The sequence below is a fragment of the Sapajus apella genome, unplaced genomic scaffold, assembly GCF_009761245.1.
Source record: "Sapajus apella isolate SASKATOON/1434 unplaced genomic scaffold, GSC_monkey_1.0 scaffold58, whole genome shotgun sequence".
Taxonomy (NCBI): domain Eukaryota; kingdom Metazoa; phylum Chordata; class Mammalia; order Primates; family Cebidae; genus Sapajus; species Sapajus apella.
The window spans coordinates 3,287,002-3,300,780 of NW_022436998.1; the positions used below are offsets into that span (position 1 = coordinate 3,287,002).

Below are 13,779 nucleotides of genomic sequence, written 5' to 3' on the forward strand. Positions count from 1 at the left end.
AAAGAAAGAATTGGGACCCAGAGGTACCACAGCTGTTGGAGATGGTGGATCAGGGAAGGGCAGCCGAAGGAGATAAGCCAAGAGCTTGGTTTAGAAAAGGTGTTGAAGGGAAGTAGTGCATGGCCTCATGAGATGACGTAGAAATATGACTTTTAGTTAGCTTGATCTCTGAAGAGTTGCATTCTGAATGAATTGGTTCAGGAATGGATTATGTAACAAGAAATACAGTAGGAGAGCCAGGTTCATATGAGGAACTTGGATGTTAAAGGAAACATAGCTAGGACTGTGACTAAGGGATGAAAATGAGTCCAGCGTTTTACAGGACTAGGAGTAACTTTAGCATAGATTGAAGAGGAATAACTAGCAGAGAGTGAGGAGTCACAAGATGGGAGTTTGAATAAAGAATAGGATTTTTTCCTAAAAAGAAGTCATCTCCAACTTAGTAATTCTTCAGAGAGCTCTTCTGCTTTGTCTTTAGGAACTGAAACTATCTTAAGTGCTCATATTTCTTTAAGAGGTGAATAGTTTAAAACCTTAAAATAGATTTTATTTGCTCAGATAGGATAGTTTTTGAAGGATTAAAAATGACTCAGGTCTCAAATGCCAAGGTCCTGACTGGCTGATGTGTGTGTTTCAGGCTATATCGTCTTCAGCGGGCCACGTCGAGCCAATGGCATACAGGGCTTGCGATTCATCATCCAGTCAGAAAAGCCACCTCACTACCTAGAAAGCAGGGTGGAAGCTTTCTTAATTGCCATGGAAAAGTCCATAGAGGACATGACAGAAGAGGCCTTCCAAAAACACATTCAAGCATTAGCAATTCGTCGACTAGACAAACCAAAGAAGCTGTCTGCTGAGTGTGCTAAATATTGGGGAGAAATCATCTCCCAGCAATATAATTTTGACAGAGGTAAGGTAAAATTAGGGCCCCAACATTTATGGCATTCAAGTAACATTTGAGGACGTGAAGGCCATTCCACAAAATGGTATTCATTTTTTAGGTGATATTTTATTACTAATTTGGGGAGTTGGGGTGGGGAGATGGCTGGCACTGCTAAAGAACTGTTACTTAATTGAACTCCAGTTTCCCATTAGAAACCTTGTCTCTTTTTTTTCTCTAAACCTCGACCTAGTTACCCATATCTCACAATAAAGTATTAATAGTAATTCATTTCCACCATTTTGTTTCATCATTGTATCCTGAGATTCTGATCACAGATACCTAAGTATTTCCCATAATACTAAAAAAATGAGATTATACTGGATTAAACCCCGTTGAGGCAAATGTTGCCCTTCAGGCACAGGAGTTCAAACATTTGCCTGTAGGGATCGCCAAAGATTTTTCATTCCTTTCAGATTTGGGAAAGCTGTGATTCCTGAAGTCTCCGGTCTTATCAGCTTCCTTTCACCTTTCTTCTAGAGCATAGATTAACAATGGATTGTGCCAAGCTGTACTAGAAGTCAAGGGACTTGGGTCATGTTCTTATTCTGACACCAACAAGCTAAAGATCTTGGTCAGGTCACCCTTTTTGGACCTCAGTTTTCTTACCCATAATTTTTCTTTTTGTTTTGTTCTTCGAGATAGTATCTCGCTCTGTCAGCCAGGCTTGAGTGCAATGTGTCATCATAGCTCACTGTAGCCTTGAACTCCTAGGTTCAAGTGATTCTCCTGCTTCAGCCTCCCAGATCTTGAGCTGGGATTACAGGCATGAATCACCATGTCCAGCCTACCTATAATTTTTCTAGCAGTTGGATTCATTATTAATGGTAATAGTATCTCTCATTTATTGAGCATTTGCCATGTGCCTAGCACTGTGTTATTGTCACACATCTTTTTTAAAAAATTCTTACTGCAGCCCTATTAAGTAGTAGTTATCCCCAGTTTCCAATGAGGAAACTGAGGCTCAGAAAAGTTGAAATGACTGGCCAAGATCCAAAAGCTCATAACCAGAGAGCCAGTATATGAATCCAGGCTGGCCTGGCTTCTGAGCCAAGGCTCTGTTAACCATTGCACTATATCCACTTTTTTTTTTTTTTTTTTGAGACAGTCTTGCTCTGTCACCCAGGCTAGAATACAGTGGTATGATCTTGTCTCACTGCAATCTGCTTCTCAGGTTCAGATCATTCTCATATCTCAGCCTCTCCCCAGTAGCTAGGACTACAGGCACACTCCACTATACCTGGCTAATTTTTGTATTTTTAGTAGAGATGGGGTTTCACTGTGTTGGCCAGGCTAGGCTCGAACTTCTGGCCTCGGGTGATCTACCCACCCAGCTTCTCCAAAGTGCTGAGATTATAGGCATGAGCCACTACACCAAGCCAGCATCCACTTACTTTTACTTGAAATCAAAGCATATGGTCACTTAAAAATATGGATACTTGGCCAGACACGATGGCTCACGCCTATAAGCCCAGCATTTTGGCAGGCTGAGGCAGGCAGATCACTTGAGGTCAGGAGTTTAAGACCAGCCTGGCCAACATGGCAAAACCCCATCTCTACTAAAAATACAAAAATTAGCCAGACGTGGTGGCTTGTGCCTATAATCCTAGCTACTCAGGAGGCTGAAGCAGGAGAATCACTTGAACCTGGGAGGTGGAGGTTGCAGTGAGCTGAGATTGAGCCACTGCACTCCGGCGTGATCAACAGAGTGAGAGACTGTGTCTCAATAAAATGTATATGGATACTTAAGAGTCTTGGAGTAAATATATTGTCACTTAGTATAACTGTTCTGGGTTACTTCATATGGAAATATTAGTAAAGTATTGTTTGATTACTTTTTCAGATAACACTGAAGTTGCATATTTAAAGACACTTACCAAGGAAGATATCATCAAATTCTACAAGGTAAGTCAAATTCATATATTTAGATTTTGACTGATAAGAAAGTATTGTAGGGCTGGGTACAGTGGCCCACCCTGTAATCTCAGCACCTTGAGGGAGGCCAAGGTGAGAGGATCACTTGAGGTCAGGAGTTAAAGACCAGCCTGACCAACATGGTGAAAGCCCATTTATACCAAACATACAAAAATTAGCCAGGCGTGGTGGTGCACACCTGTAATCCCAGCTACTCGGGAGGCTGAGGCATGAGAATTGCTGAACCTGGGAGGCAGAGATTGCAGTGAGTGGATTTCGCACCACTGTATGCCAGCCTGGAAGACTGAGTGAAACTCTGCCTCAAAAAACGCAAAACAACCAAAAAAAAAACAGTGTATGTGCTATATTGTGTGTTGCTACTTTGAAGCCATTCTGGCTGGATTTATGAAGGTGTTTTTTGTGGATTTAAGTATTTTTGACACAAACACATCTGTTAGAGAAAATAAAGACAGTTTTTATTGAACCAAGTACCGTTTTCCTTTCCCTCTAAACCAAGTTTGCCAAACCTGCAGCCTGCAGGCCACATGCAGCCCTCATTATGAAATATTTTTGCCAAATTTTTGTTTTTTAGCTTAGCAGCTTTTAATGTTATGCGTGGCCCAAGACAATTATTATTCTTCCATTGTGGTCCAGGGAAGCCAAAAGATTGACCCATGCTCTAAACCAAAGACTGTGACAGCCCTTCCTGACTTCTAGATCTTTAAGCACCCTTTTGGTTTCTTCTCTCTGTTCTCCACTCTGCTCTGCAAAGAATATTGCTGAGCTTGTCTGGTGGGAAGGAGGAAAAAAGAAAAGAACTTGAGAATCAGATTATTTTCCAAACTCTGACAACTGTAAACTGTCTTCACCCATTTAGGTGCCATAGTGGATCCTTTTTTAAATAAATGATCACTCACCTTTGAATTGTGGTCAGAGATGTTATGAATTTTACATGCTTGTGCTCACTGAAGAAGTTTATCAAAAGAAAAGGGAGGTGCCATGTTAATGGAAGACAAAGTCTTCCCAGCTTTTTTTTTTGTTTTTTTTTTTTTGAGACGGAGTTTCGCTCTTGTTACCCAGGCTGGAGTGCAATGGCACGATCTCGGCTCACCGCAACCTCCGCCTCCTGGGTTCAGGCAATTCTCCTGCCTCAGCCTCCTGAGTAGCTGGGATTACAGGCACACACCACCATGCCCAGCTGAATTTTTGTATTTTTAGTAGAGACGGGGTTTCACCATGCTGACCAGGATGGTCTCGATCTCTTGCCCTCGTGATCCACCCGCCTTGGCCTCCCAAAGTGCTGGGATTACAGGCGTGAGCCACCGCGCCCGGCCTCCCAGCATAGCTTTAAGAGGTTCCACCAGCAGGGTGCAGTAGCTCACGCCTGCAATCCTAGCACTTGGGGAGGTCTAGGCGGGCAGATCATGAGGTCAGGAGTTTGAGACCAGCCTGGCCAACATAGTGAAACCGCATCTCTACTAAAAAAAAAAAAAAAAAAAATTAGCCAGGCATGGTGGTGGGCACCTGTAATCCTAGCTACTCAGGAGGCTGAGGCAGGAGAATCGCTTGAACCCAGGAGGCAGAGGTTGCAGCAAGCCAAGACTGCACCACTGTACACTAGCCACGGCAACAGTGAGAGACTCTGTCTCAAAAAGTTTCACACCGTCTAAATCTTCCCCTCTATAATAAAATTCTGAGAAGGATAGCATAATTTCCATTAAGTAGATATAAATGTGTAATAAGTATGCTAAGTGCAAAAATTCAGAATTTATGCTGCAATAGAATTGTACCTATTTAAAGTGTTACATATGTTCTTTGTAATATATTTGTAATATATTTCTTTGTAATATATTTGGGGCCTCTAATTTGTGTAAAATACTTTTATGCCTGTTTTTCAAAATAAGGAGCAAAATTATACTCTGTGATTACCATAGTACCTTAGAATTGTCCCTTAGTGTTGGAGCCATTTCTGGTTTGTATCTGTGATTAGGTAGTTTGGTCAGGAACTCAGTCCTGCCCTGTGCCCACATCTTTTTAGAGAGATACTCTACTTTACAGTGTCTTTTTCTGGGGATATATTATAGCTACCAGCACAGGAGTCAGTGCTTACAGTTCTCATTTGAGTGACTTTGTGAAGTTAGTGGTACAACAAGGCCTGATCACATTTTCTCCTGTACTTGGGTTTCTAATGTTTATTTAATTCACCATTGCTAGTGCTGAGTGAGAGACTAAGGAAAAAGTAACAGTTCCCACTGGATGGGTGCAGCAGATCACGAGGTCAGGAGTTTGAGACCAACCTGGCCAACATGGTGAAACCCCGTCTCTACTGGGGGAAAAAAAAAATTACAAAAATTAGCTGGGCATGGTGGTACACACCTGTAATCCCAGCTACTCAGGAGGCTGAGGCAGGAGAACTGCTTGAACCCAGGAGGCGGAGGTTGCAGTGAGCCAAGATTGCACTATTGTACTTCAGTCTGGGCAACAGAGTGAGACTCCATCTCAAAAAAAAAAAAAAAAAAAAAAAGCCGGGCACGGTGGCTCACACCTATAATCCCAGCACTTAGGGAGGCCAAGGTAGGTGGATCACCTGAGGTCAGGAGTTTGAGACCAGCCTGGCCAACATGGTGAAACCCTGTCTCTAAAAATAAATAACAGTCCTTGACCCAAAGGTGCTGATAGTTTGACAGGAAAGTAGTGATCTTGTGCCATCCATGAGTTGCTTACACCTCTCTCTGTAACTCTTCTGCAAAATTATACGGCTGTGTGCAGAGTATTAATAAAGCTGGTGTCACCTTAACAATAAGAGAAGGAGACTCTAGTTTCAAAATTGAGCAGCAAAATTTTCAGCAATGAGATTTGACCCATTTTGGCTATGAAAATGGATGACTGGACAAGTTACTTTCTTTACCTCATGGCTCCCTTTGCATTGTGTAGAGGAAGACAAGAGTCTCATTTAAGTTACTCTTGCTCTTTTGCAGTAATAGCCTGTAGTCCCAGCTGCTGGGGGGGGCTGAGGCTGGAAAATTGCTAGAGCCCAGGAGTTCAAGACCAGCCTGGGAAACATAGTGAGACCCTGTTTCAAAAAAAAAAAAAAAAGAGTATTTATAACCAGGCTTCAGCTAAGTCCAGAACAGCATTTCCCTGTGTTCCATGGTATGCAAGATATTAATAGGGGTACCTAGGAAAAGGGTTTCATGACCATGCAAGTTTGGGAAACACTATTCCCATTCTTAGAGACTCACAGAACATGTTGGTATTTTAAAAATTATAAGAAGTCTCACAGTAAAGGCTTTAGCCTGCATTTATTTAATTTTGACTTACATTTTCTAAACTGATTTTACCATGTACCCTTTTTTATACAGAATACCTATAATACCTCATGGGACTGTAGTGTTCCTTAGAACATTATTAGAACATATTAATAATTTCCAAGAAGGTGCAGTTGTTTTAGAAAAATGAGGATTGTCCACAGTTGGTGAGAAAATTGGGAACAATCTGAAACTGGAGAGGGTGTTCTGCTGTCTGCTGATGTGGGTCAACAAGGGAGTAATGAAGGTTTGGGCAAGAAGAGATGGAGATAGATCTTTGAAAGCAAACTTTTTACTCCAGTAAGATAAAGTTCTTAGAGGAGGTCTTACTTGTTAATAGAGGCAGACCTGGCTGAGCTCCTGGAAAGAGGCTGGAGAGGTCAGAGCAGGCCTGTGGGAGTCTCAGCTGTTTTGCCTGCTGGCGAGGAGTGGAGTGGGCAGCCATGGGCAGGTTTGCTGTGCAACATCAATAGGGCTTGCTGTGCAGTCACGCAGGACCAGGCTTATTAGTAACTGCTCTATAATAACTGTTGAGTGGATTTGGCTTTGACTGATGATTTCTCCCCTCTAAGGATATGAAATGTTACTTGTGGCTAAGGCATCAGAGGAACTTTGTCACACTTGTACCCCTTTAGAAAAGACAGTGAAAGTCTGCTGTTAGGGGAAAGGTTGGGACATACTTCCCCACAGGACCCACCTGCCAACCTAGCACTGCTGGCATTCATGGTAGTAATTAAGGGGAATCCCTCCAAGCAGCATGGTGGAATTGAGAGAGCAAGCAGACTCGAGCTTCTGACACCATCACTCTGAACAGTGTGACTCGTGTAATTCATGTAAGTCTCTGTGTCTTAAAGTAGGAATCATCATGATGCTTAGTTCACAGAGAATGAAGTGAGCTGACATAGGAGAGTTCCTGATATACAGCAGGACTCAGTAATTGTTAGTTTCCTTTCTCTTCTGGTAGATGAGGAACCACAGTTTACAAGCAGAATCTAAGAAGGTTCTTAGAGGAGCAGGTGTTGTGCTTGTCCCTAAGCTCAAGCCATTGTCTCTGTAGACCCTAAAGATCACCAAATGCACCCTGCACATCCCACCCCAGTGAGTACTAGGATAAGTTTTTAATCCTAGCTCAGGCACTTATTAGCTGTAGAAGTCTGAGCAGTTTTTTAATCTCCTTGGACTCAGTTTTCTCATCTGTAAAATTGGGTTAAGAATAATTCTTTCAGGCCGGGCGCGGTGGCTCAAGCCTGTAATCCCAGCACTTTGGGAGGCCGAGGTGGGTGGATCACGAGGTCAAGAGATCGAGACCATCCTGGTCAGCATGGTGAAACCCCGTCTCTACTAAAAATACAAAAAATTAGCTGGGCATGGTGGTGTGTGCCTATAATCCCAGCTGCTCAGGAGGCTGAGGCAGGAGAATTGCCTGAACCCAGGAGGCGGAGGTTGCGGTGAGCCGAGATCGCGCCATTGCACTCCAGCCTGGGTAACATGAGTTAAACCCCTTCTAAAAAAAAAAAAAAAAAACAAGAATAATTCTTTCTTTAGAGTAAGGAAAGGAAAAAAATAATTCTCACCTGCTTTGCTAAATCTTTGCAGAGCTTAAATAAAATAATGTAAGTGAGGGGAAAGAAAGGCAAGTATCTTTTTTTTTTTTTTTTTTTAATGAGACAGAATCTCGCTCTGTCACCCAGGCTGGAGTGCAGTGGCGTGATCTCAGCTCACGGCATATGGCAACCTCTGCCTCCTGGGGTCAGGTGATCCTCCCACCTCAGCCTCCAAAGTATCTGGGATTACAAGCATGTGCCACCACACTTGGCTAATTTTTGTTTTTTTTTTTTTTAAGATGGGGTTTCGTAGGTGGGGAGAGCAAAGGAATGCAGAGGAGAGGCAGGGAAGTTCCTGGGAAGAGTAAAAGTATATAAAAAAAAAAAGATGGGGTTTCACCATGATGGCCAGGCTGGTCTTGAACTCTTGACCTCAGGTGATCCACCCACCTCGGCCTCCCAAAGTGTTAGGATTACAGGCGTGAGCCACCACACCCAACTTTTTTTTTTTAATGTATTTTTATTAAAGACAGGGTTTCACTATGTTGGCCAGGCTAGTGTCCAACTCTGACCTCAAGTGATCAACCTGCCTCAGCCTCCCAAAGTGCTGGGATTACAGGCATGAGCCACCACACCTAGCCAAAAAGGGAAGCATCTTTTCTGTACCTGACTGTGTGATGGCTGAGTCTTCATAGTCATCAGAGAGCACCTCATTGTAAGTTGTTGTTTTTTTGTTTTTTTGTTTTTTTTTTTCTAAAAAAGAAGAGAGGGGAAAAAAAAAAAAAGAATGAAGGAGAGGAAGAAAGAGGAAGAGGGAAGTAAATTCTTTAGTGGAGCAAAAGGGTGACCTCACTCTTCTTTCTGCCTAGGAAATGTTGGCAGTAGATGCCCCAAGGAGACATAAGGTATCCGTCCATGTTCTTGCCAGGGAAATGGATTCTTGTAAGTATTGAATATTGCCTTTTTAAGTCTATTTTTAGGCTCATGTTAAGCCATCTGATGGTTGGCCTTTGTCATAACTACATGCCTTATAGAACACCAGAAAGAAAAAGAGGTAGAGAACAGGAACTGGAGATAAGGTCTACAGATATAAGGGGAAAAGATAAAAGAGTTAGTGAAGGAGAGAACCAATACCAGGTGATAGAATGCTGAGCTGGCCACAGCATCACAGGAAAACACAGCTGCTTGCTGATGGGACGTCTCCAAAGAGGGTGCAGGAACCACTGCATGTGGGGAGTATGGGTAAGCAAGTTAACTTCACTTCCCAGTCCTTCTTATTATTTTCTGGTTTTTACTGGCCAAAGTTTGTCCTGTGGCCATCAACTCCCCTGGCTTTCTGGGCAGTTTTACTGAGTCCTTCTGGGTGGCCAGAAAGTCAGATTCGACCTGGGCACTAAAACTGCTGTGGGCAAAGTTTTAGGACCTCAGGAATATCATGAGCCATCATTGGGTGGTTCCGGATAGAAGGCAGGACAAGTACTTAAGGCCTTGGGTAGCAGGTAACCTGGAGAGGACCCGAGAAGTACATGAACTGGGTCTGGTGCAGTTTTTTAATTAGATTTGTTTTTAGTTGTTCTTGTGTGCTAGTATCAGTAAGTACATTAAACCTTTTATTTTCTTACAGGTCCTGTTGTTGGAGAGTTCCCATGTCAAAATGATATAAATTTGTCACAAGCACCAGCCTTGCCACAAGTAAGAAACATGTTATGTTAGATTGTACTGATAGAGGACTTCCTTTTTAGAAGAAGCCTTTTTTGTGTGTTTGTTTTGTTTTGAAATGGAGTCTCACTCTGTCGCCCAGGCTAGAGTGCAGTGGTATGATCTCGGCTCACTGCAACCTCTGCCTCTTGGGTTCAAGCGACTCTCCTGCCTCAGCCTCTTGAGTAGCTAGGATTATAAGCGCCTGCCACCACGTCTGGCTAATTTTTGTATGTTTAATAGAGGAGAGAGGGTTTCACCATGTTGGCCAGGATGGTCTCCAACTCCTGACCTCAAGCGGATCACCTGCCTTGGCCTCGCAGAGTGCTGGGATTATAGGTGTAAGCCACTGTGCCTGGCCAGAAGTATCTTATTCATCAGGACACTGATGAACTAAAAGTTTCAGGTCACCAGGTGTTGAACCTTCTACTCTAATTCTTCCTTGAACATCTAGTCACTCAGGCTCTACCCTTGTCTGCCTTTGCCTCCTATTTGAACAGTTGTGTTACTCTGCAATGAATCATCTTTGGCCACATCTGTTCCCAGCACTGAATATTGGAGGGAGACCTCTTGGTCTTTTCCCATGTTACCTGCATATTTTAATCATCTAGAAGGATTGGCATTCACTTGCAGGAGGAGGAAACTGACAGTGTAACTAGGCCCTTTCCAGGTGGGCACACCAGCCTCTGCTACTTTGCTGAAGCCTTGATGCTAAGCCTCTAAGTCCCTGGTGAGCCAGCCTTTGTTTCCCCAGAAGAAAACCAGAAGTCTTTCTTCTGGCCCATAGCCCAAGTAAGGACACTTACCAATAAGTTTTATAGACCAATTCATGACTTTCTGGGCCTACTGATCCAGAAGAAAGGTCAGCATATCATGATACATGGGGTGTTGTTAGGTAGAGGAGCCTCAGACCCCCACCAAAAAAAAAAAATATTACGGAGAGAGAGAGAGTATAGAACTGAGGTGTGCTCCCAGCGCCACCCAAAAAATTTGATGTCCTTATTCTGATGTTTAGGTTAAATACACTAAAAAGAAACTTTTTTTTCTTTGCAGCCTGAAGTGATTCAGAACATGACCGAATTCAAGCGTGGTCTGCCACTGTTTCCCCTTGTGAAACCACATATTAACTTCATGGCTGCAAAACTCTGAAGATTCCCCATGGGTGGGAAAGTGTGAGTGGATGCATTCCTGAGTCTTCCATAATCTTGGCCACTTTAATAGTTTCTGATTCACTGTTAGAGAAACAGAAAAAAAGTTGTCAAATGTCATTATGTAGAAATATTATAAATCCAAAGTAATTAAATTACAAAATCTTATAGATGTAGAATATTTTTAAAATACATGCCTCTTTAATATTTTAAAATTTTTCTTTTCATTACTGAAATTTTCCCTATATAACAGTGCTTAAAATGAATGATATTCCTATAGAATCTTCCTTCCATATTCTGTAAAACAGTCATTTGTCCGAAGAAAGTCAAAGCTCTTTTCTAAAAGCCTCCTAGGTTGACATAGAAGGCTTCACAACATTTAGAAAGGTAATACTTTCTTAAAAATTGATACTCAAATTTGCTTTCTACTCGATGGTTTCATGTAAATCAGTGGAAAACATTACATTTGGCAGATGATGAACAAAGCAATGTAATCTTTTATTAGTGAAATTGCTGGTTATATAAGGCATGGTTTTAATCTTTTTTATAAAATTTGAACATGTTTTTTATTCCAACTGGTAAAATGCTAGAAAACTCTACTTATTTACAATGCTAGAAATATACTTACATCAATTTTGTCCTAAACTGAATTTCTCAGGATTACTGTGGTTTCTTTCTAATTTAATTACATTGACCTTCTTCATAGTTGGTTTGCAGTGTTCCGTCAGTTTTACTTTTTCTCATCAGCGTATTGCTTTAACACAACATATTTATTTAACACGTACAGATGGGTCAACTTCAGATCCTACTGAGTGTGTGACATGCTTTTCCAACATCAGCTTTTTGTAACCACCTTTTTATTACAGTGAAATTGCAGTCAGTATGTAAACCAAAATATCTTGCCCCTTTATGAATTTAAAAGGCAATCAATACATAGCCACCTTTTTGGAAATATAAAAATGAAAGCCTTGCATTCTTATATAGCAAGTCTTCATAAGACTGTAAAATCCCTTGTTGCTACCAGTCTAATCTTGCCTTAAGTGTTATTTTTTTGAATATATGAATATAAACATACACAGATGATGACTGGAGTGGACTTTTAAAAAATATTTTTTTCATGAGATACTATTTTAGGTGAAATTGTTACTGTAGATTTATCAGCTGTTTTGAAATATTTACTGTTATTAAAACTTGCTTCAAGAGAAATTGTGAATATATTTCCACGTACAAGCACTATTAACAGTAAGTGGCCCTGTCGTCCACTAACTCAGGCAAAGTAAAGAATGGCATTTTCAAATGGCATTTTACCTCCCTGTATGATTTGATTTGTAGGACTTTCTTCTGTAGAGCCATATCTTTTCACATCTTAAGTTTTTACATTTGCCATTTTCCAAATCTCAATTTGGGGCAAGAACGATATAGTCACAACTATGGGGCTGCTTTCAAAAGTGGGACCCCATTTCTACTGTCAGATCAATGTGGTGCTGTAACCATCTTTTTATCCCTACCTTCAAGAACTTCCTTGTATGAAGCCTGTCTTTGTCCATCGGAAGGTGTATGAAATCATCCCTTCCTTCTGGTTTTATGCATTTGTAGACTATGCAGCTTTTCATCAACCTGCAAGGATATATAAGACAGATCTAAAATTAGGCCTGAGTGTTCCGATCCAACACTGTACTAGTAAATAAAAATCCACCTACCTTTTATGTGGAAAATTATGTACTACTGAGTAACTTTTAGCTCTTTTTAAAAAATAGGTGAAATTTGTTTTTATGAGAATGACACATGAAGAGATCTGAGAGCATCTCACGTAGTCTTCCATGAACCTGCAATTGTTTAGTATGCGCCAACGTTTTCCAATTTCCGGGTTGGATGTAGAGCTGCAGTTGGATCACTCAGGCATACTAATGGATCCATTTAGATGGGTCCAAGCTGCAGTCCATGAGCAATAACAGACTACCCCAGACACTGCAGTTGACTAAGTGCTTAGTACATGAGACTTGTGGAACTAGTTGTTACCTGAGGCTTCTTAAGAAAGTCATCTTTTGACCAGTTGATGTGAAAGAGGGAGCATGTGACACAGCCAGTATGGTGGAGTGCCAGGGTTATCCTGTTTACAATAAATCGCCTGAACTTAACCTCTGGAGTCTGCAGTTGTATTATTTTTCCAGTTTTAGTGAAACAGTACAGTGGCCAGTTCTCAGCCTACATCTCAACATCCCAATTTGACCATATTTCTTGCTTTCATTGTTCATAATGCAGAAAGCATTGCATTCTAATAACATTTTAAAAGGTGTTTCTGGGTAACAATGACTTTTGTCAAATAGAAGACTCAATTTCAGAACCTTACCAATAGGTCACTTTTATAAAATAGGAATCTGAATATTTGAGATTCGACTCCTTGCTGTGAATATTGTCACTGACTCCAAACCCAGAAAGATTTGTTTCTGGGCCAGGCGCGGTGGCTCAAGCCTGTAATCCCAGCACTTTGGGAGGCCGAGGTGGGTGGATCACGAGGTCAAGAGATCGAGACCATCCTGGTCAACATGGTGAAACCCCATCTCTACTAAAAATACAAAAAATCAGCTGGGCATGGTGGCGCGTGCCTATAATCCCAGCTACTCAGGAGGCTGAGGCAGGAGAATTGCCTGAACCCAGGAGGCGGAGGTTGTGGTGAGCCGAGATCGCGCCATTGCACTCCAGCTTGGGTAACAACAGCAAAACTCTGTCTCAAAAAAAAAAAAAAAAAAAAAAAAAATTTGTTTCTGGCCTTACAGGGATGAAAATGAAAAAGACAGAAAAACAAGCTATTTCTCTGTCCTCTACAGTATGTCCTTACATCTTGTTGCCACATCTCCAGTTGCAGTTTAGGCAGGTATCTTGTTCAATCTCTATCTTCTTGATCCCTGTCAAACTAATTTTTCTACTCATGTAGTGGCCAGCTGGCTCAGACAGGCATTTCAAGAGGAAACCTGCTTGTTCCTCACTTTCCAGCCTCGGACAGTGGTCCAGCCACAGTCAGCATTGTGCTCAGGGATGATGTGGCAGCCCCACACAGAGGCCACGAGCAACTCCAGGTTTTATCAGTCAGGATAGTCTTCCCCTCGTTAATGATACATGGAGGGACTCGAAACTCAGCAGGTTTTTTTTTTTTTTTTTTTTTTTTTTTTTTTTTTTTTTTTTTTTTTTGAGACAGAGCTAGAGTGCAGTGGCGAGATCTTGGCTTA

At 41.7% G+C, this 13,779-nt stretch overlaps 1 protein-coding gene across 5 annotated transcripts in view; it reads left to right on the forward strand.

Annotated features, from left to right (window-relative positions):
* Positions 1 to 12,690, forward strand: part of IDE (insulin degrading enzyme) — a 129,368-nt gene extending 116,678 nt beyond the window's left edge. For all 5 annotated transcript variants that reach the window (XM_032245529.1, XM_032245530.1, XM_032245531.1 and 2 more), the window contains 5 exons: positions 638 to 910; positions 2,784 to 2,845; positions 8,576 to 8,648; positions 9,331 to 9,398; positions 10,458 to 12,690. In XM_032245529.1, coding sequence (XP_032101420.1) covers positions 638 to 910; positions 2,784 to 2,845; positions 8,576 to 8,648; positions 9,331 to 9,398; positions 10,458 to 10,553 — 572 coding nt within the window. In that variant the 3' untranslated portion in view covers positions 10,554 to 12,690. The remainder of the gene's footprint in view (positions 1 to 637; positions 911 to 2,783; positions 2,846 to 8,575; positions 8,649 to 9,330; positions 9,399 to 10,457) is intronic.
* Positions 12,691 to 13,779: the final 1,089 nt, after the last annotated feature.